Consider the following 24,510-nt stretch of genomic DNA (forward strand, 5'->3'; position numbering starts at 1 on the left):
ACCCAAATGCTCAACAATGATAGACTGGATAAAGAAACTGTGGGACATACATATCATGGAATACTACACAGCCATAAAAAAGGATGAGTTCATGTCCTTTGCAGGTACATGGATGAAGGTGGAAAGCCCTCCTTCTCAGCAAACTAACCCAGGAACAGGAAATCAAACACCACATGTTCTCGTTCATAAGTAGGAGTTGAACAATGAGAACACATGGACACAGGGAGGGGAACATCACACACTGGGGCCTGTCAGGGTAGGGGGCAAGGGGAGGGAGAGCATTAGAACAAATATCTGATGCATGCGGGGCTTAAAACCTAGATGATGGGTTCACAGGTGCAGCAAACCACCATGGCACATGTATACCTATGTAACAAACCTGCAGGTTCTGCACATGTATCCCAGAACTTAAACTTGACAAAGAAGACAACAACAAACAAATAAGCAAAAATATATATATATATATATATATATATATATATATATCAAACCAAACAGGAGAACATTCTATACAGACACCCAGAAAAACCTGGGATATGACTTCCATTAATATACCTGGATGCTATGGTTTCAACATGTACCACCAAGTTCATGTGTTGGAAACTTAATCCCCAATGCAACAGTATTGAGAGGTTGGACCATTAAGGGGTGATTAGGTCATGAGGGCTCTTCCCTCATAAACAGATGGATCCCATTATTGAGATAGTGGGTTAGTTATAGTAGGAGTGGGTTCCTGATTTTAAAAAATGAGTTTCACCCTCTCCTCCCCTTTTCTCTTCTCTTGTCTCTGTCTCTGTGTCTGTCTCTGTCTCCATCTCTCTCTCTCTCTCTCTCTCTCTCTCTCTCATCCTCCATCCCTCTCTCCCTCTCTCTCTTATTGCCCTTCCACCTTCCACCTTCCACCATGGGATGACGAAGCAAGAAGCCCTTGCCAGATGTGGGTCCCTCAGCCCTTGCACTTCCCAGCCTTCAGAGCTGTCAGAGATACATTTCTGTTCTTTATAAATTACCCAGCCTGTGATATTCTGTCATAGCAGCATAAAACATACTAAGACACTGGATATGGTTTTGATATGAAGGAAAAAGCCTATGATGTCACTTACAGTCCATTCAAATGTTACGGTGGCGACTCCTGAAGCTGCTCCTGTCCCAGCCAGCCCCACGTAGTGGTTGCTGCCGATGTTACTGGCAAAGAGAGAGGCGCCCATCTGGAATGCAAGAGAACAGACTAGGGTTGGAGTTAAAAGATCCAAATCAGATTTCTTGAAAATAGACAGATGCTGAGATGTTTCGGTCACTACTCCTCAGAGCAGGAGTCAAGCAAACGACGGCCCCTGGGCTAATCCAGCCCACGGTCAGTTTCTGAATGGCCCACGAGCCAAGAATGTATTTTTACATTTTTGCATTGTTAAATAATGGTTAACAATCTAAATAAGCATAATATTTTGTGAAATGTGAAATTGTAAACATGTGAAATTGTATGATCAAATTTCATTGTCTGGAACACAGCCGCACTCATTGGTTTTCCATACAGACTTGGGCTGCTTTTTGTCCTACAATAGCAGGATTCTGTGGCTGCAATAGACTATATGGCTAGAAAACTCTAAAGTATTTACAGTCTGGCCTTTTACAGAAAAGCCTGTTGGCGCCTGTCTTGGGAGAGCATTGGTCAATCTACTAAAATGCTCTGAGTTGAGCCTGTCCTTGGCCAAGCACTGCCAGATCTCCCATCAGCTCTTGTCCCTTTAATCATAAGCAAAGACCCCAAGCTGGCTAGGAGGGAATTTCTCTCCATCCTCCCAGCCACGGGACCCTCTTTTCATTCATCCCCTCGCCATTACAGTGTCTGCTGTTCTAAAGAGCCAAAGATCAAGAGAGGTCTCTTGAGTGGACGTGAAGGAGCAGAAGAGAATTGGGGTGTGGCTCTTCCCACTTTTTAAGGCCTCTAAAATCACTTTTTCTACTCAGCTACATGGGGGCAGAGGATGGGATTGAGCGATTTTTGGCTTCAAGATCGCTTGAGCCTCCTTGCATGTTTCACTAAACAGTCCTAAAAATGCAATGTCTGATTGGATGCCCCAAATAAAATTCATTTCAAACTTCCAGTTGTTCTGCTTCAGTCACCCCAGCCAGGACAGTTGCCCATCTCCACTTCCCCTCATACCATTTAGAAAATGAGTCAGATCTGTGAAGGAAGCATTTGCTAAGCACCCACTGTATAATGTGATGCCGGGCTGACACTCTCCAGGTGCAGAGGGGAAGATGCAGCCTCTGCTGCAGTGGGACCCTGGCTGAGGGGGCCACACATCAAAACCCCACAAGAACACCCACTTGGCAAGAATCAAGAGGCATCAGCATTAGCACCATCACAGAGAACACAGCCAATAACTGCATGGGACATAGGGACCCATGGAGAGAGCCGGGAGGCTCCTCAGATGAGGAAGGGCTAAGGTGAGGCGTTGAAGGAGGACAGCAGACAAGGGGAGGCCAATCCTAAGAAGAGGGCCAGCATCAGCTCAGGACTGGCAACAAGGCAGGAATGTGCAGAGCTTGTAAGAAGCCAGAAGAAGACTCTTGATAAGGAGCAGAAGAAAAGAATATGAGGTGGGGCTGAACTGGGGTCCTTCAGTGCCAGACTGAACCGGCTGTCATAATAGGTGACATATTGTAATGTCCTGGAATTACAGAGAGAAGCCATGAAGTCAGGGATTTAGGAAAGGAGCCCCAGCGAGTAGGCAACCAATGTACATCAGAAATGATCAACATTCCCAATGTTTTTACATTCACTTTTTTTTTTTTTTTGAGATGGAGTTTCACTCTTGTTGCCCAGGCTGGAGTGCAGTGGCGTGATCTAGGCTCACTGCAACCTCTGCCTCCCAGGTTCAAGTGACTCCTGCCTCAGCCTCCTGAGTAGCTGGGATTACAGGTATGCACCACCACGTCCGGCTAACTGTTGTATTTTTAGTAGAGATGGTTTTGCCATGTTAGTCAGGCTGATCTCGAACTCCTGACCTCAGATGATCTGCCAGCCTTGGCCTCCCAAAGTGTTGGGATTACAGGCGTGAGCCACTGCACCTGGCCTACATTCACTTTTAAGCACACACTCAGGAAATTTGCCTCCCGAAAACTTTGGTCCACTTACCGGCCACCAGCCCACATCACGACCAGCGAGGAAGAAGCCTCCTATAGTACCTCGGTTGGTCCTCAGCATCGCCTGAGCGGAAGGGAAGACAGGTGAGGGTCAAACCCCAGCAAGTGCACCCAGACACCCCAGAGGCTCTGGCCAGGGTGCTGAGAGGGGTGACTTCAGCACTCCTACAGAGAGAAACATTTCGCTGGAAAGCGTTCTGTAGCATCAAATTTTAAAGGACTTCAAAAACAATTGCTTTGTAAAAACCCAGGGCTGGAAGAACTTAAAAAAATCATAATCCTTAACTTCTGTCTTAACTGCTCTGATTATTCTCACTTATGAAAACCATGTGAGGTATCACTGAGCCATGCTTGCAATAAAATTTGCAGTCTCGGCCGGGCATGGTGGCTCACGCCTATAATTCCAGCACTTTGGGAGGCTGAGGCGGGTGGATCACAAGGTCAAGAGATTGAGACCATCCTGGCCAACACAGTGAAACCCCGTCTCTACTAAAAATACAAAAAATTAGCCAGGCGTGGTGGCGGGCACCTGTAGTCCCAGCTACTCGGGAGGCTGAGGCAGGAGAATGGCGTGAACCCGGGAGGCGGAGCTTGCAGTGAGCCGAGATCTTGCCACTGCACTCCAGCCTGGACGACAGAGCAAGACTCCGTCTCAAAAAAAAAAAAAAAATTGCAGTCTCCAACTTATTAAAAGAAAAAAGTCAACATAAATGAAGAGTCCAACTCACTAAATCAGAAAGTGAGCAAACAACAAAAGAAAGTGAAAGAAATGCGATAATAAAAATACCCTCTTTGTCCATTATGCCAGGTGTTGGCGATGCATAGTAAATCTGAAGGTCCCGGTGCTGGCTCTGTGCACACGATGGGGTTATTAGGAGAATACATTAGCTCATTGTAAGCGTTATTTATGCAACACACAAGAAAATGATTCTGATAACACAATGACATTTGTGAAAAGCTTTGTCACAACCACAGCCCTTCCCCCCTTAAGATACCTCCTCCTAAACCTTGTGCCCACCCTAAAAGCCACTGGGATTCCACCTACCCACAGTCCAACAGCCATCACCACCAGAAAATAGATGACAATGACTGAGATGTCAGCAGCATTTCGGATGCGGTCAGACAATGGAGGTGGCTCTGGGGTCTCAGCTATGGTGCTGGGGCTAACCGTACTGGCCATGGCTGCAGGCAGTGCTATACCCATTCCACGCATGAGCCATCTTTATATAAGTTCTGGGTTAATGATCAGCCTCAGGCAGGTGGGGCGAGATATCAGAGCCAGCTCCTGGGTATGGAGACCTTTAAACCTCTTCTCCAAAGCTGTGGCACCCCAGCCCTCCACCAGTGAGTGCTAGCCTAAATAGAGTGTAAGAATGAGGGATGCAGGGCCAGAAATGAGGGGAGAATTTGAGGTGGGGCATGGGGCGTTCTCTGAGTGCAAAGACAGGGTCTTTAAAGAGATTTGACGAGGTGGAGGGGGGATTTGAGAGAAATGAGGACAGACAAGGAGGGGAGAAGGACAGAGGAGTAGGTACCAGAAACCAGCCAAGAGGGACCGAATGCAATGGTCCTTCAGAGAACAGATACAGTTTCTGACCAATGAGCTATATCCCTTGACAGTGAAGTGAATTACGCCTTTCATGGATTCCAAAGTCCCACATTTCTCTGAAGTGGGTTTCATGTGCCACAAAAAGACGTTGGTGGCCTGTATAGGAAAGGAAGTGGCTCTTCAAGCACCATATGTGGAGAGTTGAGGGCAGAGCTGTGGAGAACGCTGGGTCAGAGGGTTGTACAAGGAGTGAATCAACCTGGAAGCATGTGATGGGGATCATGAGGACTCAAGAAACAAGACTCCTGGACCACAGCTGAGAAGAAGTTAGAAGTAAAGCCTACGCGGTGGCTGACATCTGTAATCCCAGCACTTTGGGAGGCCAAGGAGAGAGCATCACTTGAGGCCAGGAGTTCAAGACCAGCTTGGGCAACATAGGGAGTCTTTGTCTCTACAAAAATTAGCTGAGTGTGGTGATGCACGTGTGTGGTCCCAGCTATTTGGGAGGCTGAAGAGGGAAGATCACCTGTGATTGGGAGGTCAAAGCTATAGTGAGCCATGATCACGCCACTGCACTCTAGCCTGGGCAACTGAGCAAGATCCTGTCTCAAAAAAACAAAACAAAACCAAAAACACACTCGAAAAAAAAGGAAAGCCCGGAAATTCTTCTTTTATACTTGATTTTTTGTTGTGGCAAAGTATACATAGCATAAAATTTACCATTTTAATCCCTTTTAAGTATACAGTTCATTGGCATTAAGTACATTTACAGTGTTGTGCAGCCATTACCACTATCCATTTCCAGAACTTTTTCATCATCTCCAAACAGAAGTATGTACCCACTAAAAACTAACTCCCCAACTCCCCATCCCTCCCTCTCTACAGGCCCTGGTAACCTCTGTTATTCTTTCTTACTATATAAATTTGCCTATCCTAGGTACCTCATACAAATGAAATCATACAATATTTTCCTCTTTGGATTATTTCACTTAGTTTAACATTTTCAAGGTTCATCCATCTTGTAGCATGTATCAGAATTTCCTTCCTTTTTAAGACTGAATAATATTCCAATACACATATATACCACATTTTGTTTATCCATTCAACTGTTGTTGGGCATTTAGGTTCTTTCTATACTTGGCTATTATAAATAATGCTGCTATGAACATTGGTGTGCAAGGATCTGTTTGAATCCCTACTTTCAGTTCTTTTGAGTATATATGTAGAAGTGGAATTGCATGTGATAATTCTGTGTTTAACTTTTTGTAGAACTGCCAAACTGTTGTTCACAGCAGCTGCACCATTTTACATTCTTTCCACAGTGCATAGGAGAGTTAATTTCTCCATATCCTCTTCAATACCTGTCATTTATGTTTTAATTATAGACATGCTAGTAGGTATCAAGTGGGTATCACAATATAGTTTTGATTTACACTTCTAACACAATCACTAGTAATGTTGATTTTTTCATGTGCTTATAGCCATTTGTGCATCTTCTTGGAGAGATACATATTCAACCTCTTTATCCATTTAAAAATTATGTTATATTCTTTCTTATACTGCTCCTTGTGGAGCAGGACTACCTCATAGGCAGTGTACCCAGAATAGCCTTATGTTGTATTTTTTTTGTTGTTGAATTGTACAATTTCCTTTTTATTTCTCAGAGACAGGGTCTCATTCTGTCACCCAGGCTGGAGTGCAGTGAGGTAAGCACGGCTCACTGCAGCCTCAACCTCCTGGGCTCAAGTGATCCTCCCATCTCAGCTGCCACCATAGCTGGGACCACAGGCACATGCCATCCATGCCTGGCTAACTTCATTTTTTTAGAGGTGGGGGTCTTACCATGTTGTGCAGGCTGGTCTTGAACACCTGGGCTCAAGTAATTCTCTTTTCTCAGCCTCTCAAAGTGCTGGGATTACAGGCATGAGCCACTGCACCCAGCAAGGTTTTCTTTTTTTTTTTTTTTTTGATACAGAGTTTCACTCTTGTTGCCCAGGCTGGAGTGCAATGGCACAATCTTGGCTCACTGCAACCTCCATTTCCTGGGTTCAAGCGATTCTCCTGCCTCAGCCTCCCGAGTAGCTGGGATTACAGAAACACACCACCATGCCCAGCTATTTTTTGTACTTTTAGTAGACACAGGGTTTCACCATACTGACCAGGCTGGTCTCGAACTCCTGACCTCAGGTGATTCTCCTGCCTCAGCCTCCCAAAGTGCTGGGATTACAGGTGTGAGCCACCTCGCCCAGCTAAGGTTTTCTTTATGTATTCTTTATTTTATTTGTGAGGCAGAGTCTTGCTCTGTTGCCCAGGCTGGAGGGCGGTGGTACAATCTCCGCTCACTGCAACCCCCACCTCACAGGTTCAAGTGACTCTTCTCCTGCCTCAGCCTCCCGCGTTGCTGGGATTACAGGCATGCACCACCATTTCCAGCTAATTTTTGTATTTTTAGTGGAGACAGGGTTGTGTCATGTTGGCCAGGCTAGTCCTGAACTCCTGATCTCATGTCATCTGTGAATAGAGATGATCTTACTTCTTTTCCAATTAGAATGCCTTTTAATTATTTCTATTTCTTACCCACTTATTCTGGCTGGGACTTCCAGTGCTATGTTGAAGAAAGGAAGTATGGATGATTCCAAAATATAAAATAACCCCCCACAACTCAATGGCAAAAACAAAAAAACTAGTAAGCCAATTAAAATGGGCTAAAGACTTAGACATTTCTCAAAAAAACACATACCAATAGCCAAGAGGTATATGAAAAATTGTTCAACATCACTAATCATTGGGAAAATGCAAATCAAAGCCAGTATGAAATATCACCTCACACCTGTCAGGATAGCTATTATAAAAAAAAGAAAAAGAAAAAATAGACAAATATCAGGATGTGGAGAAATTGGAACCCTTGTACACTGTCGGTGAGGATGCAAAATGGTGCAGCTCCTATGGAGAACAGTATGAAGCTTCCTCAAAAATTTAAAAATAGAACTACCAAGTGATCTAGCAATTCCATTTCTGGGCATGTATCCAAAAAAAATTGAAATTGGCATTGCAAAAAGATACATCTGCACACCCATGTTCATAAGTACTATTCACAAAAGATGCAGAAACAACCTAATGTCCATCAGTGGATGCATGGATAAAGACCATGTGGTATATGCATCAATGGAATATTATTCAGCCTTTGAAAGGCAAAATATTCTACAATATGCAACAATGTGCATGAACCTTGAGGACATTATGCTAAGTGAAATAACCTGTCACAGGAGGTCAAATATTGCATAATTCCACTTATATGAGGTACCCCAAATGGTCAAATACATAGAATTTGTGAGTGGAGTGGTAGTTGCCAGGGAGCGTGAGGGGAGGTAAATGGAGAGTTGCTAATTAACAGGCAGAAAATTCCAGTTAAGCAAGATGAATGAGTGGCAGAGATCTGCTGTACAACACTGTACCTACAATTAAGTACTGTTTTGTACACTGAAAAATTTGTTAAGGAGGTAAATTTCATGTTAAGTGTTCTAATCACATCATTTTTTATTAAAGTCATGAAAGTAGACCACATGGTCTAGATCATAATCTCAGGGGAAAAGCTTTTAGTCTTTCAGCATTATTAGCTATTAATGATGAAATTAACCTATTAGCTATAGGGTTTTCATATGCGGCTTTATTATATTGAAGGAGTTTTCTTATATTCCCATGTTGATTGTTTTTTATCCAAAAAGGGCTGAATTTTATCAATGCTTTTTCTGCACCAGGTGTTTTTTTTCCTTTGTTCTATTAATGTGGCATACTACATTGACTGATTTTCATATATTGAACTATCCCTGAATTCTGAGAAAAAATTCCCCATGTTCTTGGTGTATAATTTAATATGCTGCTATATTAGGTTACCTATTTTGTAGATTATTTTTGCATTAGTATTGATAAAGGATACTGCTCTGTATTTTTCTGTTCTTGTAGTGTCTTTGTCTCTTTTTGGTATCAGGGTCATGCAAGCCTCATGTAATGAGTTAAGAAGTGTTCCCTCCTCTTCAGTTTTTTTTGGAAGAGATTAAGGTGGATTGGTGTTAATTCTTCCTTAATTGTTGGGTAGGATTCACCAGTGAGTCATTTGGTGAAGGGCTTTTCAATTTTTTTGAGAATACACACCAAGTTTTATTGGGAGAAGGGAGTATTCACAGGAGTAGGTAAAAGAAAGGGAAGTCACGCAGGGTGGAGCGGTGGGATGATTGTGGGTACAAGGCAGACAGGGGAACACAGGGCGATGCCTGACCCCACCCCACGAAGGGCAGGGGAGCAGCGAAGGCCCAGGAAGATTGAGGCTGGTGAAAGAAAGCAACAGGGTCCCTGGGCTGGGGGACTCAGGGGCTTGTAAACATTGACCACTCTCAGAAGGGGATGAGGGTGGGAGAGGGGTCCCGCTACACTTCCTCACAGGGTTAAGGCCTCTCCAGGTCCCTGGGCCCCCTAATTCCAAAGTTTCTTAGCTGGAGGTAAAGAGCAGAAAGAGACAGTGAGAGTGCCCCACCTCCTGTACGTTGGCTGCAGCAGAGGTGGGGGTGCTTACATTCAGTCACAACAGGAATCTCCCCCACACCTGGCTAGGGGAAAGGGGGAGCTGGGGGCAGCAGCAGCAGTCACTCCCCCCAGCTGTCACCTCTTATTACTTTAGAGAAAAGATTGTATTTTCATGGACAAATGCTAACACTGTTGAAACCAGGGAGAAACGGTGGAGGAGCACTTCCACCCAAGGCCAGCTGTATTCCCCCAACTCCAACCCAGTTGCCATTTTGGTGCCAAAAAAAAAACAAAACAAAAACCCATAAATCATCTTTCTAGGATAGACAGGGAAAGAAACAAGTCACTCTCCATATCCCGAGGGCAGGAGGGAGAAATCCATTCATGGAGGGTGGCAGTGGCAGAACCTTGCCCTAATAGTGCACTCTGAGCAATGAGGTCTACCAGAGGAGTTAGATGAAGAACCCAAAAGATAAAACAAACTTAAAAATCTGAAAACGGATGGAGACAAATCCAGGTATGGGACCAGGAATAAGTCATGAGGCCGGGCACAGTGGCTCATGCCTGTAATCTCAACACTTTGGGAGGCCGAGGTGGGTGGATAATCTGAAGTCAGGAGTTCGAGACCAGCCTGGCCAACATGGTGAAACCCCGTCTCTGCTAAAAATACAAAAATGAGCTGGCCATGATGGCGGCTCCCGTAATCCCAGCTAGTCAGGAGGCTGAGGCAGGAGAATCGTTTGAACCCAGGAGGCGGAGGTTGCAGTGAGCTGAGATCATGCCATTGCACTCCAGCCTGGGCGACAGGGCGAGACTCTATCTCAAAAAAAAAAAAAAAAGTCACGAGCACTAGAAAAGGCAGCCTCCCCTGACCCAGGAGACCCACACTTCTCTTCACCCCACCCTTAGCGAAGGCTAAACAATGCATCAATATGCACAAGGGAGAACGCTCACTCCTCTCCCGTTTGGTCAGTGGAGGGGTCAGCTGCCGAGCTGGGTGGTCCACACCCCAAGAGCTGGCTGCAGTTCAGGTCCTGGGTCAGAGACCCCTCTGCCATTGCAACCTTAAGCTGCCCACTCCTTACCCTTTGAAAGTCCATCCTCCTGCTCCCTTAACAGGCCCCTACTCAGTCCACTTAGCTTTCTCTCTGCAGCCCCCAGAGCAATTGTCCACTTTCGTTGTTCCCAGGAGTAAGGCAGGAGTGAGGTGGGGGCTTGTGGCCCAAAGAACACATTCACATGGCAAGGCAGAGAGCTGGAGCTCTCAGGCTCACACCCAGGGCATCCCCTTAAATGGCACTGGTTGGGGAAGCCCCTTACCAGGGTCAGGTCAGAGTTCTGCCGCCCCGAACTTCCAGCCAGATAAGGTTGGCACACCCTGGCCAGCACAGGATGGTCGCCCGGGGAGCTGGGCCACTAGTCTAATTTGTGCAACTCTTCCCCAAAGCAGTGAAGCCAAGGGGCAACTTTGTGTTGGTTTGTTTTTTAATGTATGATTAATATGGACTATAGTCACCCTGTTGTGCTATCAAATAGTATGTTTTATTCGTTCTATTTTTTTGTACCCATTAACCATCCTCACCTCCCTCCCAGCTCCACAATACCCTCCCCAGCCTCTCATAACCATCCTTCCATCCTTCTATTTTCTGTGTCCATGAGTTCAACTGTTTTGATTTTTAGATCCCACAAATAAGTGAGAACATGAGATGTTTGTCTTTCTGTGACTGGCTTATTTCACTTGACATAATAATCTTCAGTTCCATCCATGCTGTTGCAAATGACACGATCTCCTTTTTTATGCCTGAATAGTATTCCATTGTACATATACATCACATTTTCTTTATCCATTCATTTGTTGGTGGACACTTAGGTTGCTTCCACATCTTGGCTATTGTGAAGAGTGCTGCAATAAATACGGGAGTGCAAATATCTCTTCAATATAGTGATTTTTTCTTTTTCTTTTTTTTTTTTTTTTTTGAGACAGAGTCTCGCTCTGTCACCCATGCTGGAGTGCAGTGGCGCAATCTCGGCTCACTGCAAGCTCCGCCTCCCAGGTTCACGCCATTCTCCTGCCTCAGCCTCTCCGAGTAGCTGGGACTACAGGCGCCCGCCACCATGCCCAGCTAATTTTTTGTATTTTTAGTAGAGATGGGGTTTCACCGTGGTCTCGATCTCCTGACCTCGTGATCCGCCCGCCTCAGCCTCCCAAAGTGCTGGGATTACAAGCGTGAGCCACCGCGCCCGGCCGTGATTTTCTTTCTTTTGGGTATATGCCCAACAGTGGGATTGCTGGATCACATGGTGGCCCCAATTGTAGTTTTTTGAGGAGTCTTCACACTGTTCTCCATAGTGGTTGTACTAATTTACATTCCCACCAATAGTGTGTGAGGGCTCCAAGGGACTACTTTGGCCCCACCCCAGACACCTCTGCCAGTCACAGCCACAGCCACAGCCACAGGTTGCTGCTCACAGCAGGTCTGATGGGAGGGGCTCGGAGGGGCGTCACTGTGCAAACTGATGGCTAGCAACTTCTAGTTACCCTGATGGCCCACCTTCTGGGGGCAGGTGGGTAAATGCAGCCTCAGGGGCCAGGCAGGACAGGTCCAGGGGGCCTGTGTCCCCACTGAAAGGCTCTTCTTTATCGACGAGTTTTTGATTATTGACTCAGTCTTCTTACCAGTTCCAGGTCTGTTGTTTCCTTCCTCATGACTCACAAGTTGGTGGACTGCATGTTTCCTTTTTTTTTGGTTTAGACTCTGAGTTCTGGGATACATGTACAGAACGTCCACGTGCAAAAAAGAAAAGAAAGTTCAAATTCCTGCAGTCAGAAATAAAACTGCATACATCACTACATTTTTTTTTTTTTTGAGACAGAGTCTCGCCCTGTTGCCCAGGCTGGAATGCAGTGGTGTGATCTCGGCTCACTGCAAGCTCTGACTCCCAGGTTCACGCCATTCTTCTGCCTCAGCCTCGTGAGTAGCTGGGACTACAGGTGCCCACCACCTCTCCCAGCTAATTTTTTGTATTTTTAGTAGAGATGGGGTTTCACTGTGTTAGCCAGGATGGTCTCGATCTCCTGACCTCGTGATCCACCTGCCTTGGCCTCCCAAAGTGCTGGGATTACAGGCATGAGCTACTGTGCCTGGCCCTACTTTTTTTTTTTTTTTTTTTTTGACAAGGTATCACTGTCGACCAGGCTGGAGTGCATGCACAGCCTGCTGAGTAGCTACAAGCATACACTACCAAGCCTGGCTAGTTTTTGTCTGTTTGTTGTTTTTTGTTAGAGACAGGGTTTCACCATGTTGCGCAGGCTGGTCTCAAACACTGGGTTCAAGTGATTCAGCCTCCCAAAGTGCTGTGATTACAGGCATGAGCCACTGAGCCCTGCCTCAATACTGATTTTATAAAAATTAGAAAGATTTTAAGAGAATACTATAAACATTTGTATGCCAACAAGTTGGTTAGCCCAGATAAAATGAACCAATTCCTTAGAAACATGCAGTCTACCCATTTATGCGGCCAAGAAACATAAGAATAAAAGCTCATCATCACTGGTCATTAGAGAAATGCAAACCAAAACCACAATGAGATACCATCTCACGCCAGTTAGAATGACAATCATTAAAAAGTCAGGAAACAACAGATGCTGAGGAGGATGTGGAGAAATAGGAATGCTTTTACACTGTTGGTGGGAGTGTAAATAAGTTCAATCATTGTGGAAGACAGTGTGGTGATTCCTCAAGGATCTAGAACCAGAAATGCAATTTGACCCAGCAATCCCATTACTGGGTATATACTCAAAGGATTATAAATCATTCTACTATAAAGACACATTCACACGTATTTTTTATTGCGGTACTATTCACAATAGCAAAGACTTGGAACCAACCCAAATGTCCATCAATGGTAGACTGAATAAAGAAAACGTGGCACATATACAACATGGAATACTATGCAGCCATAAAAAAGGATGAGTTCATGTCCATTGCAGGGACATGGATTAAGCTGGGAACCATCATTCACAGCAAACTAACAGAAGAACAGAAAACCAAACACTGCATGTTCTCGCTCATAAGGGGAGTTGAACAGTGAGAACACATGAACATAGAACATCATACACTGGGGCCTGTCAGGCGGTTGGGGCCTGGGAGAGGGATAGCATTAGGAGAAATACCTAATGTAGATGATGGGTTGATGGGTGCAGCAAACCACCATGGCATGCGTATATGTATGTAACAAACCTGCATGTTCTGCACATATACCCCAGAACTTAAAGTATAATAAAAAAATTTTTAAAAAAGAGAAATTGTCCTGAGACCACTGAAAATTGGATGATGACCTTTCTTTTTTTATATTAGAGAATATAATAGAACTAAGAAATCCAACCAGGTGTGGCAGCTCACACCCGTAATCTCAGCACTTTGGGAGGCTAAGGCAGGAGGATCACTTGAGCCACGGGTTCTAGACCAGCCTGCGCAACATGGTGAGACCTGCGTCTCTACAAAAAATAGAAAAAATTCGCTGGGCACGGTGGCATGTCCCACCTTCTTGGGAGGCTGAGGTGGATCACCTGAGCCCATGTAGTTAACATTACAGTAAGCCATGATTATGCCACTGCACTCTAGCAGCAGTGGGCGACAGAGACCCAGTCTCAAAACAAAACAAAGCAAAACAAGAAACCAGAAAAAAGAAGACATCTATTAATCAGACCGAAGTCCTAAAAAGGAAATAACATTTAATCAGACCGAAGTCCTAAAAGAGAAATAACATTTAATAAGAAGACATCTAAAGTTGTAATAAATCATACCCTGCATGTTTTATCCAAGCCTAGAATTCATATTAACACAAAATATATTACTGATAGCTGTTCCACACTTTTTTGTAGCCCTTGTTAAGACTAAGAATGTATGTATTTTGAATCTGTTGTTGGCTGATAAATGTGTGAACCCCACACGTTTATAGTCTGTTGAAAGAATATACCTCAAATATAGTCACTGTCTCATATTTTCTTTCTTTTTTTCATCTCAAGTTTGGAAATGTTTGAAAATGCACATGTATAATGAGAATTGTAGTCTCTTCTCAGAAAGGAAATCACAAATAATTTATATAGAATCTTAATATTTCCACTTATTGATGTATTACAACTCAGATATACTTCCTTTGTGTTACTCTTTGGATGATGTCAAATCAAATTTGCTTCCTTGCCAGTCATGGTGGTTCACACCTGTTATTCCAGCACTTTGGAAGGCCAACGTGGGAAGATTGCTTAAGACCAGTTCTGGCAATATAGTGAGACCCTCATCTCTACAAAATAGTTAAAAAATTAGCCAGTCTTGGTAGCACACACTGGTAGTCCCAGCTACTGGGGAGGCTGAGGCAGGAGGATGGCTTCAGCCCAGGAGTTCGAGGCTACAGTGAGCCATAATTGTACCATTGCACTCCAGCCTGGGCAACAGAGCAAGACCTGTCCCAAGAAAAAAAAATTTGCTTCCTTAAATTATATTATTGTCTTAGATGACCTCCAGAGAATCATGAAACTGCAAGGAGGATGAAATGCAAGAGGAAATATGAAGGAAACCAGATTGATTAAATTATATATGGATCCAATAGTAATTATTTGTTGTCTACTTTTTGGTAAATATTTTTCATATTTCATATCCAAAATGTAGGCCACACACTTTCGGAGGCTGAAGTGGGTGGATCACTTGAGGCCAGGTGTTTTGAGACCAGCCCAGCCAACATGGTGAAACCCCCTCTCTACTAAAAATACAAAAATTAGCTGTGGTGATGCATGCCTGTAATTCCAGCTTTGCGGGAGGGTGAGGAACGAGAAACGTTTGAACCCGGGAGGTGGAGGTTGCAGTGAGCCAAGATTACGCCACTGCACTCCAGCCTGGGTGACGGAGCGAGTCTCTGTCTCAAAAAAAAAAGAAAAAACAAAAAACAAACAGAACAAAATGTAGGCCACAGATACAGCTCTCAACCAAGTTTGACTCTTTTAAGACCACATCAGTACAAATAAGAATAATAACAGATTCTGTTACAAGTGTTTATAAATTGCCAGGGGAGGACAACAGAGAAAGGATTTCCCCTTGGGGCAAAAGGAAAGGCTCCTACAGGAAGAAACACTTGATCAGGGCATTGGGTGCAGGGGAGCTTGGCCATTTAGCCATGTCATTCAAGGATAAAGGTTTCCAGGGAGCAGGAAGGGGGAAACTGCCTTTGAATTTAAACTAGTATAATTTGTAATAATCTTGTAAAGAACAGGTAGTCAGGATATCCTCAGCTATTAAAAAACAGAAATGATGACTAACTGAGTGATTATGAGATGCCAGGGGTCGGTGTCTTTTGGTGGGCATTTCAGAAAGTAGAATGGGGACAGAAAGCTTGGATCCAGACCAGGTCTCTTCATAAACTTCCACACAGCGCCACCTGGAGACAGGGAAGAGGGAGGCAGCTGAGAGAAAACCCCAGGTAGTTTCACTATTACTTCATTTATCAAATGTGGTTCAATATGTCTGCAATAGTCATGCAAAAACTAAAACCTGTTCACACTTTACAGATTAAGCACTAACTATTTACAAATACAGAGAGTAATATTAATGAAATTAAATGTACAGGAATGATTTTGTCTAAAAGCAAAGAAAAAATTATAAATACTGGCCACGGGCAATGTTCTTGAGATTTTCAGATACAGCTGACCCTTAAAAAATGTGGGCTTTAGGGGCACGGAGCCCCTGGCAGTCCAATATCTGTGCATAACTTTTGACTTCCCAATAACTTAAGGATGAATAGCCCATTGTTGACTGGAAGCCTTACCCATAATATCAAGTCAGTTAACACATATTTTGTATATGTGTTATATACTGTGTTCTTACAATAAAGTAAGCTAGACAAAAGAAAATGTTCTTAAGAAAATCATAATGCAGAAAAAATATATTTACAATTTATTATGTGGAAGTGAATTCAACCTCTTCTAAATGTGGATCTTCACAAGAGTAAGTCCTTTTTAATAAATGACTGGTCTACTGAGTGTGGTTTTAGGAAAGACCTCTGAGTAAGTTTGACTAATTTTTTAAATCAAACTATGAGTTTTTATTTTTATGATCAAAAACAATTTGAAATTAGTTCCATTCATAACAATTAATTTTGATGCCAAATGTTTTGTTTGAACAGTTTCAATCCTGATCCCAAATCTTACCAACACCCACAATATACAAGACCTAATTTAGAATAATGTGGCAATATTTGTCCATATTAACTTTGAAAACCCTTTAGTGAGGATGATCTCCTTTGTGGCAATCTGCTTATGACTTCAGTAAAAATCTAATATATAGCATAATTAAATCAAAATTTGATCGGATTAAGAATGATAAGCAGGATGTGAATAAGGTGGGAGGAGGGACACTCTACAGAAAAACCCCTTGTAAGTGGAGCTCACTCCAACTGAGTTGTCAGTGGAAGCAATTGGAGGCCAGGGGAGAACCTAGTGGAGCAGAGGTGAGAATAAATTAAGAAAAAAATTAAAATTTTAATACAGAAAATGTTATCATTTCAGCATGAAATTAACTTTAAAATTGTTTTCAAGAGACAGTGTCTCCCTCCATCACCCAGGCTGGAGTGCAGTGGCACGATCATAGCTCACTGTAGCTTCAACTTCTTGGGCTCAGGTGATCCTCCCGACTCAGCCTTCCAGGGAGCTAGGACTACAGGCACATGCCACAGCACCCAGCCAACCTTTAAAAGTTCTTAACAACATCATTTACATTCTCTATTTCTCATTACATTTTCCAAATCCATTGTGCATTTTACACTGAAAGCACATCTCAATTCTGATATGCCCCATTTCAGGTGCTCAAGAGCCACATGTGGCAGGACAGCCCAGTATAGACATTTTTATGACATCAACTTCCCAAAGAAAGAATCAAGTCCTGTCTGGGCGCAGTGGCTCACGCCTGTAATCCCAGCACTTTGGGAGGCCGAGGCAGGTGGATCACGAAGTCAGGAGATCAAGACCATCCTAGCTAACACGGTGAAACTCCGTCTCTACTAAAAACACAAAAAATTAGCTGGGCGTGGTGGTGGGTGCCTGTAGTCCCAGCTACTCGGGAGGCTGAGGCAGGAGAATGGCGTAAACCCAGGAGGCGGAGCTTGCAGTGAGCAGAGATTGCGCCACTGCACTCCAGCTAGCATTTAAAATATCAGAAGCTCAAGGCTCTGAGTCTTTTATATATGTATTTATATTGTTTCATTATGTTTCACTAGTAGTTGTGCATAGTAGGCCCTGATATCTCTATGTATATAAGGAGGAAAGATTTCCAAGGAGTGTTGTCCTTCAACTCATGACACTCTAATAGCATGTACATTTTTCCGTAGAGAGTGGTCACGGCTGAACAATTTCAAGAAGTGAGTCGATGTCTCATTGCCCTATCTTATCTTGAAAAACCCATGTACCTAAGTCGTGGATGTGTCTGCTGCATCCGCTGCATCAGTTCACTTCTGAAGGAACCCAATGAGGAAGGTGTAATGTGTTCCTTTCGCTCTGTGGCTACTCAGAAGAATGACATCAGGCCCGATTTCCAGCTGGGAAAGATGGATTCTAAAATCAAGGAACTGGAGCCCCAGCTGACAATTCTATATCAGAACCCAAAGACGCTGAAGTTCCAAGGTAAGAAATCTGTACAATTTGCTCTCAGCCCATTAATGGCCCTGAAAAAGTAGCCATTCAAAATGTTCTCCATTAAATATGGGCACAGGCTGAATTCTGGCACCTGAAATATTTATGCCTCCCAAACCATAGCTGAATATAGACTAGAGATGACTAGAGATTTTGCACGGAATGTAATACTTAGGTCGTGCTCTAGGCCTGTGCTGTCTAAAGTGGTAGTCGCCATTGGCTGTAGAGCCCTTGAAATATGGTTAGTGTCCTCTGTGAAAATGATAATAATTTGGGATACACAGGCTTATAATATACTATTTAAAGTATTTTTTGCATTTTTTTCTTGAGACGGAGTTTTGCTCTTTCGCCCAGGCTGAGTGCAGTGGTGTGATCTCGGCTTACTGCATGCTCTGCCTTCTGGGTTCAAGCGATTCTGCCTCAGCCTCCTGAGTAGCTGGGACTGCAGGAGCATGCCACCATGCCGGGCTAATTTTTATATTTCTAGTAAACACAGGGTTTTGCCACATTGGCCATGGTGGTCTCGAACTCCTGACCTCGTGATCTGCCCACCCTGGCCTCCCAAAGTGCTGGGATTACAGGCGTGAGCCACCACACGCGGCTGCATGTTTTTTATTACTTTTTTAGCATGTCTACAGGAAAATTTAAAATTATACATGTGGCTCTCATATTTCTTTGGGTGTAGCACTGACCTGAAACATAACTTCTCAAGCTTGTTTATATTAAATTACCTGGAGATCTTTTTAAAATACGTATTTTGATTCTATAGGACTGGGCTGGCCTGTCCCATAGAAGCTACATCAGCAATGTGCAGGCCCTAGATGAGAAGCTGCTCAACATCATCAACCTGCAGTTCCTGCATGGCTACTACAAGCCCATCCTGTTCGAGCCCCACCAGACCTGGCCTGGGCATGTGGCTGTGTGGCAGGACACGTGCTCCATCGTGGCCATCTTGCTAACATCACGCAGAAGGTGCACCCCGTCATCTGATCTCTCACCAGCTACCCTTTGGCTGCACCCAGGCTCTGGCCATGCCCAAGCCCATGGGTGGGGTGGTGGTCTTTGTCGTCAGCTCGCTGTTATACCTGAACCAGAGCATTCCCCCGTACGGTTTGGCTCTCAGCAGCCTACCACAGGCACCACAGCTTTCCTGCTGTGCACCCAGGTGGGTGTGTGAATCACCCTGGACTGTGCCCAGGCCACCTTCATCTCCTATGACAAGATGGTCATCTCCCTCAAGGGTGGCGGGATTTACGTGCTGACCCTCATCACTGATGGCATGCATAGCGTCCAAGTGTTCCACTTTTGACAAGGCAGCCACCAGCGTCTTCACCACCAGCATGGTCACCATGGAGCCTGGGTACCTGTTCCTGAGTTCTTGCCTGGGCAACTCTCTCCTCCTCAAGTACACAGAGAAGCTTCAGGAGCCCCTGGCCAGTGCTGTCTGTGAGGCTGCTGACAAGGAAGAGCCTCCCTCACAGAAGAAGCGAGTGGACACATGGCCAGCTGGTCAGCCAGGGACAAGTCCGTGTCACAGGACGACATGGACGAGATTGAAGTGTACGGCAGCGACGCCCAGTCGGGCACACAGCTGGCCACCTACCTTTGAGGTGTGTGACAGCATCCTTAACATTGGACCCTGCACCAATGCTGCCATGGGTGAGCCTGCCTTCCTCTCTGAAGAGTTTCAGAACAACCCTGAGCCGGACCTGGAGATTGTGGACTGCTCCGGCCATGGGAAGAATGGGGCTCTGTCAGTGCTGCAGAAGAGCATCCAGTCCCAGGTGGTGACAACCTTTGAGCTTCCCGGCTGCTATGATATGTGGACAGTCATTGCCCTGGTGCCTAACGAGGAGAAAGAGAATCCCACGGGGGAGGGCACAGAGCAGGAACCCAGCACCCCCGAAGTGGACAGTGACCACTACAGACGGTGATTCCTGATTCTGAGCCAGGAAGACTTATTCCTGCAGATGGGGCAGGAGATCATGGAGCTGGACACCAGTGGCTTTGCCACGCAAGGCCCCACGGTCTTCAGCAAAAACATCGGGGACAACCACTACATTGTCCAAGTGTCGCTGCTGGGCATCCACCTGCTGGAAGGAGTGAATCAGCTGTACTTCATCCCTGTGGACCTGGTCACCCGCAATATGCAGTGCACTGTAGGCAACCCCTATGTGGTCATCATGAGCGCCGATGGCCACGTCACCATGTTCCTGCTGAAGAGCACACTCCTACAGTGGCTACCAGCGCCACCTGGCGCTGCACAACCCTCCCCTGCACCATCAGCCCAAGGTGATCGATCACACTGTGCCTGTACCGAGACCTCAGTGGCATGTTCACCACTGAGAGCTGCCTGAGCAGGGCTCACGATGAGCTAGGGGGCTGCAGTGGCTTGGGGGCTGAGAGCCTGGGCTCAGAGACTAGCCCCACAGTGGGTGATGAGGAGATGCTGTGTGGGGATTTGGGCTCCCTCTTCAGTCCCAGCAAGGAGGAGGCCCGAAGAAGCAGCCAGCCCCTGCTGACTGGGACTCTGTACCCTTCCAGACAGAGCCCATCCACCGGTGCCTGCTGTTGCAGGAGAACGGCACCATGGCGACCTGCCAGCTCCCCGACTGGCGGCTGGTGTTCTTGATGAAGAACTTCCCTGTGGGGCAGCGGGTCCTTGTGGACAGCTCCTTTGGAGAGCCCACCACACAGGGCGAGGCCCGCAGGGAGGAGGCCATGTGCCAGGAGGAGCTGCCTCTTTCGTCAAGGAGGTGCTGCTGGTTGTGCTGGGCAGCCGCCAGAGCACGCCTTACCTGCTGGTGCATGTGGACCAAAAGCTGCTTATCTACAAGGCCTTCCCCCATGACTCAGCTCGGCCAGGGCAATCTCAAAGTCCACTTTAAGAAGGTCCTTCACAGCACCAGCTTCTGTGAGAAGAAGCCGAAGCCATTCAAGAAGAAAGAAGGTGGCTGCACAGAGGAGAGGGCCGGGCCTGGGGCCGTGTGGAGTGCTTCCACTACTTCGAGGACATTTTTGGCTACTCAGGAGTGTCATCTGCGGCCCCTCACCTCACTGGCTGCTGGCGACCGACCGAGGGGTGCTGCGGCTGCACCCCGTGGGCATCAATGGCCCTGTCGACTCTTTCACTCTATTCCACAATGTCAACTGTTCCGCGGCTTCCTGTACTTCAACAGACAGGGCAAGCTGAGGATCAGCGTCCTTCCTGCCTACCTGTCCTATGATTCCCCATGGCCTGTCAGGAAGATCCCGCTGTGCTGCACGGTCCACTGTGTGCCTTACCACGTGGAGTCCAAGATATATGCTGTGGCCACCAGCACCAACGCACTGTGCACGTGCATCACACACATGACTGGCGAGGAGAAGGCATTTGAGACCATCGAGAGAGATGAGCGGTGCATCCACCCCCAGGAGGCGGCCTTCTCCATTCAGTTCGTCTCCCTAGTCTGCTGGGAGGCTATTCCCAATGCCAGGATTGAGCTGCAGAAGTGGGAGCATGTGACCAGCACGAACACAGTGTCGCTGCAGCGAGGAGACCAGGTCGGGCCTCAAAGGCTACGTGGCCGCCGGGACCTGCCTCATGCAGGAGGAGGAGGAGGAGGTCACGTGCTGAGGGCGGATCTTGATCATGGATGTGATTGAGGTGGTGCCCGAGCCCGGCCAGCCCTTGACCAAGAACAAGTTCAAAGTCCTTTACGAGAAGGAGCAGAAGGGGCCTGTGACTGCCCTGTGCACTGCAAGGCCACGTGGTGTTGGCCATCAGCCAGAAGATTTTCCTGTGGAGCCTGCGGGCCAGCGAGCTGATGGGCATGGCCTTCATCGATAGGCAGCTCTACATCCACCAGATGACCAGCATCAAGAACTTCATCCTGGCAGCTGACCTCATGAAGAGCATCTGGCTGCTGTTCCCAGGAGGAGAGCAAGACGCTGAGCCTCCTGCCAAGACGCTGGAGGTGTACAGCATGGACTTCATGGTGGACAACACCCAGCTGGGTTTTCTGGTGTTTGACCACAACCGCAGCCTCATGGTGTACATGCACCTGCCTGAAGCCAAGGAGAGTTTTGGGGGCATGTGCCTGCTGCGGTGGGCGGACTTCCATGTGGGTGCCCACGTGAACACATTCTAAAGGACCCTGTGTCGGAGAGCCACCGAGGGGCTCAGCAAAAAGTCAGTCGTGGGAGAATAAGCACATCACGTGGTTCGCCACCCTGGATGGTGGCATCAGGCTGCTGCTGCCCATGCAGGAGAAAACCTGCTGGAGGCTGCTGATGCTGCTGAACGTGCTGACCACTATGCTGCCGCACCATGCAGGCCTCAACCTCCGCACCTTCCGGATGCTGCATGTGGACCTCCGTACCCTCCAGAATGCTGTGCTGCAAGCTGGACAGGGAGCTGCTCAGCCGCTACGTGTACCTGAGCACCATGGAGCAGCAAGCTGGCCAAGAAGATCGGCACCATGTCTGACATCATCCTGGATGACTTGCTGGAGACAGATGGCGTCACCGCTCACTTCTAGCTCCATGGATGCCGCTGCCACCACTGCACTGCACTGCACTACTTCCCACCCCCATTTTAGTACAAAACACAAGGAATATACACTTTCTGGAAGACCATCTGATACTATGTATCAAGAATCTCAAAAATATTCACATACTATAATGCAATAATGCCATTTCTGAAAACTGACCCTGAGAAGATAATACAGACATGTGCTACAATTTCCATTACAGAGACATCTGTTGTAATGTTGTTTACAGAAGGGGGAAACAGAAAACAGCCTCCATGTCCACAGAGGAATGATTAAATATGTGGTACACCTACAGGCTGGAGTGTAAAATGGACATAAAAACAAAGAAGAAATGCTCATGAGGAAACGCAGTGATAGAAGCCTTTTCTCAATAGTTTCTGCTTTGTTTGGGGTAAGTGTTCCACTTTTACCATTCCTAAATGCTCATAGTATAGTCTTAATCACATGTTTACTTGTATGCATTATTACTTTATAAAATCTTTGAAAACCAAGTCTGTGTCTGTCTCATCACCACTGCTGGCACAGCTCACAAGTATTTGCTGAGTGAGTTATTTAATCAGAAGTTAGAAAACCAAACCAAACCTTATTTCCTTTTTGATTCTTTCAACTACCTAACTCTACAGCATACGGCACTATTTCCTAAACAAGAGAAAGCAAAAAAAAAAAAAAAAAAAAAAAAAAAAACACCAAACAAAAACAAACAAACAAACTCCAGATGCTTTAAATGCTATTACAGATTATAAAATTACAACACTGCAGACTTGGCAGAAGGAAGGATTTAGATTTCATAAAACATACACAAGTCACTTGGTAGAAGGCCCAGGGATATAAACAGATACTACATGCATGAGAAAATATCATGAGTAAAACAACTACAGAAAACTGTACAAAGCAGTGCCACTTTTGGCATGTTAACCTTTGATATTCTTTTTTTTTTTTTTTTTTTTTTTTTTTGAGATGGAGTCTCACTCTGTCACCCAGGCTGGAGTGCAGTGGCACGATCTCGGCTCGCTGCAAGCTCCACCTCCTGGGTTCACACCATTCTCCCGCCTCAGCCTCCCGAGTAGCCGGGACTACAGGCACCCGCCAACAAGCCCAGCTAATTTTTTTTGTATTTTAGTAGAGACGAGGTTTCACTGTGTTAGCCAGGATGGTCTTGATCTCTTGACCTGGTGCTACTCCCGCCTCAGCCTCCTAAAGTGCTAGGATTACAGGCATAAGCCACCGCGCCCGGCCAACATTTGATATTATTTAAAAATGGAAATAGCAAATACTGTTACAGATATGATGAAATAGTACCCCTCATAGTTTGTTGTAGATATTATAAATTGGCACTGTTCTTAAGATAATTATAAGTTAAAGAAAGAAAGTTCATGACCCACTTACACTATACTGAGAAGTGGACAAAGGAAACAATCTCAAGTATGAAAAAGCTGATGCATAAAAACAGCTCAAAATATTATTTGTGATAATAAAAAGTTGAAAAAAATCCATATCATGAAATATTAAATATCTTTTAAAACAGTGGCCAGGAAGCCTATGAGCCACCTAGGAAATGCTTCTGAAATAATTGTAATTAGAAAAAAAGCTCCAAAATAGAACATGTGCTGCAATTAAATTTATGTTAAAAAGACCAATTCAGAGGTAACACCAGAAAGAAATATACCAGAACATTAACAAGAGTAAATACATGATTGTATAGCTTATCCCTACTTTCCATAATGTGGTGACACTATTTTTCCAATGATTTTCTTAAAATTGAAAAACAAAGATTTAGAATGCTTGTATCCTGGCCTTTCTTTAAAGTTCAGTTCAACTTCCACATGAGTGCTTGATAGCTCAGCTTCCCTATTCAAGCTCTTTCTCTAGTCAGTCTTCATATAATACAATTCACAACTTCATTAACTCACTTGTTTGATTTTATAATTGTCTAACACTGTAAAATACAGTTCTTATTTTATAGCAGCTTATAACTCTATTGTACACCAGTAGTACACTAATGGCTCTCTCTGTGTCTGAAAAGTTCTATGGACACTGGAGATAGGAAAGAAAAATCAACTGTTGATTAATTGAATCAAGGT

General features: G+C 45.4%; 1 protein-coding gene and 1 pseudogene across 2 annotated transcripts in view; one reads left to right on the top strand and one right to left on the bottom strand.

Annotated features, from left to right (window-relative positions):
- SLC5A4 (solute carrier family 5 member 4) overlaps window positions 1–5,649 on the bottom strand; it is a 38,435-nt gene extending 32,786 nt beyond the window's left edge. The window contains exons 1-3 of the mRNA XM_003264681.2: window positions 4,196–5,649; window positions 3,143–3,214; window positions 1,104–1,208 (exon numbers count right to left, since the gene is read on the bottom strand). Of these exons, the coding sequence (XP_003264729.2) occupies window positions 1,104–1,208; window positions 3,143–3,214; window positions 4,196–4,363 (345 nt within the window). The 5' untranslated portion in view covers window positions 4,364–5,649. The remainder of the gene's footprint in view (window positions 1–1,103; window positions 1,209–3,142; window positions 3,215–4,195) is intronic.
- LOC100591873 overlaps window positions 4,570–24,510 on the top strand; it is a 31,076-nt pseudogene continuing 11,135 nt past the window's right edge. Inside the window, exons 1-3 of the transcript XR_121706.4 lie at window positions 4,570–4,677; window positions 17,597–17,899; window positions 18,667–22,820. The product of XR_121706.4 is annotated as a cleavage and polyadenylation specificity factor subunit 1 pseudogene (transcript). The remainder of the gene's footprint in view (window positions 4,678–17,596; window positions 17,900–18,666; window positions 22,821–24,510) is intronic.

Source organism: Nomascus leucogenys, chromosome 7b (genome assembly GCF_006542625.1).
Source record: "Nomascus leucogenys isolate Asia chromosome 7b, Asia_NLE_v1, whole genome shotgun sequence".
Classification (NCBI taxonomy): Eukaryota; Metazoa; Chordata; class Mammalia; order Primates; family Hylobatidae; genus Nomascus; species Nomascus leucogenys.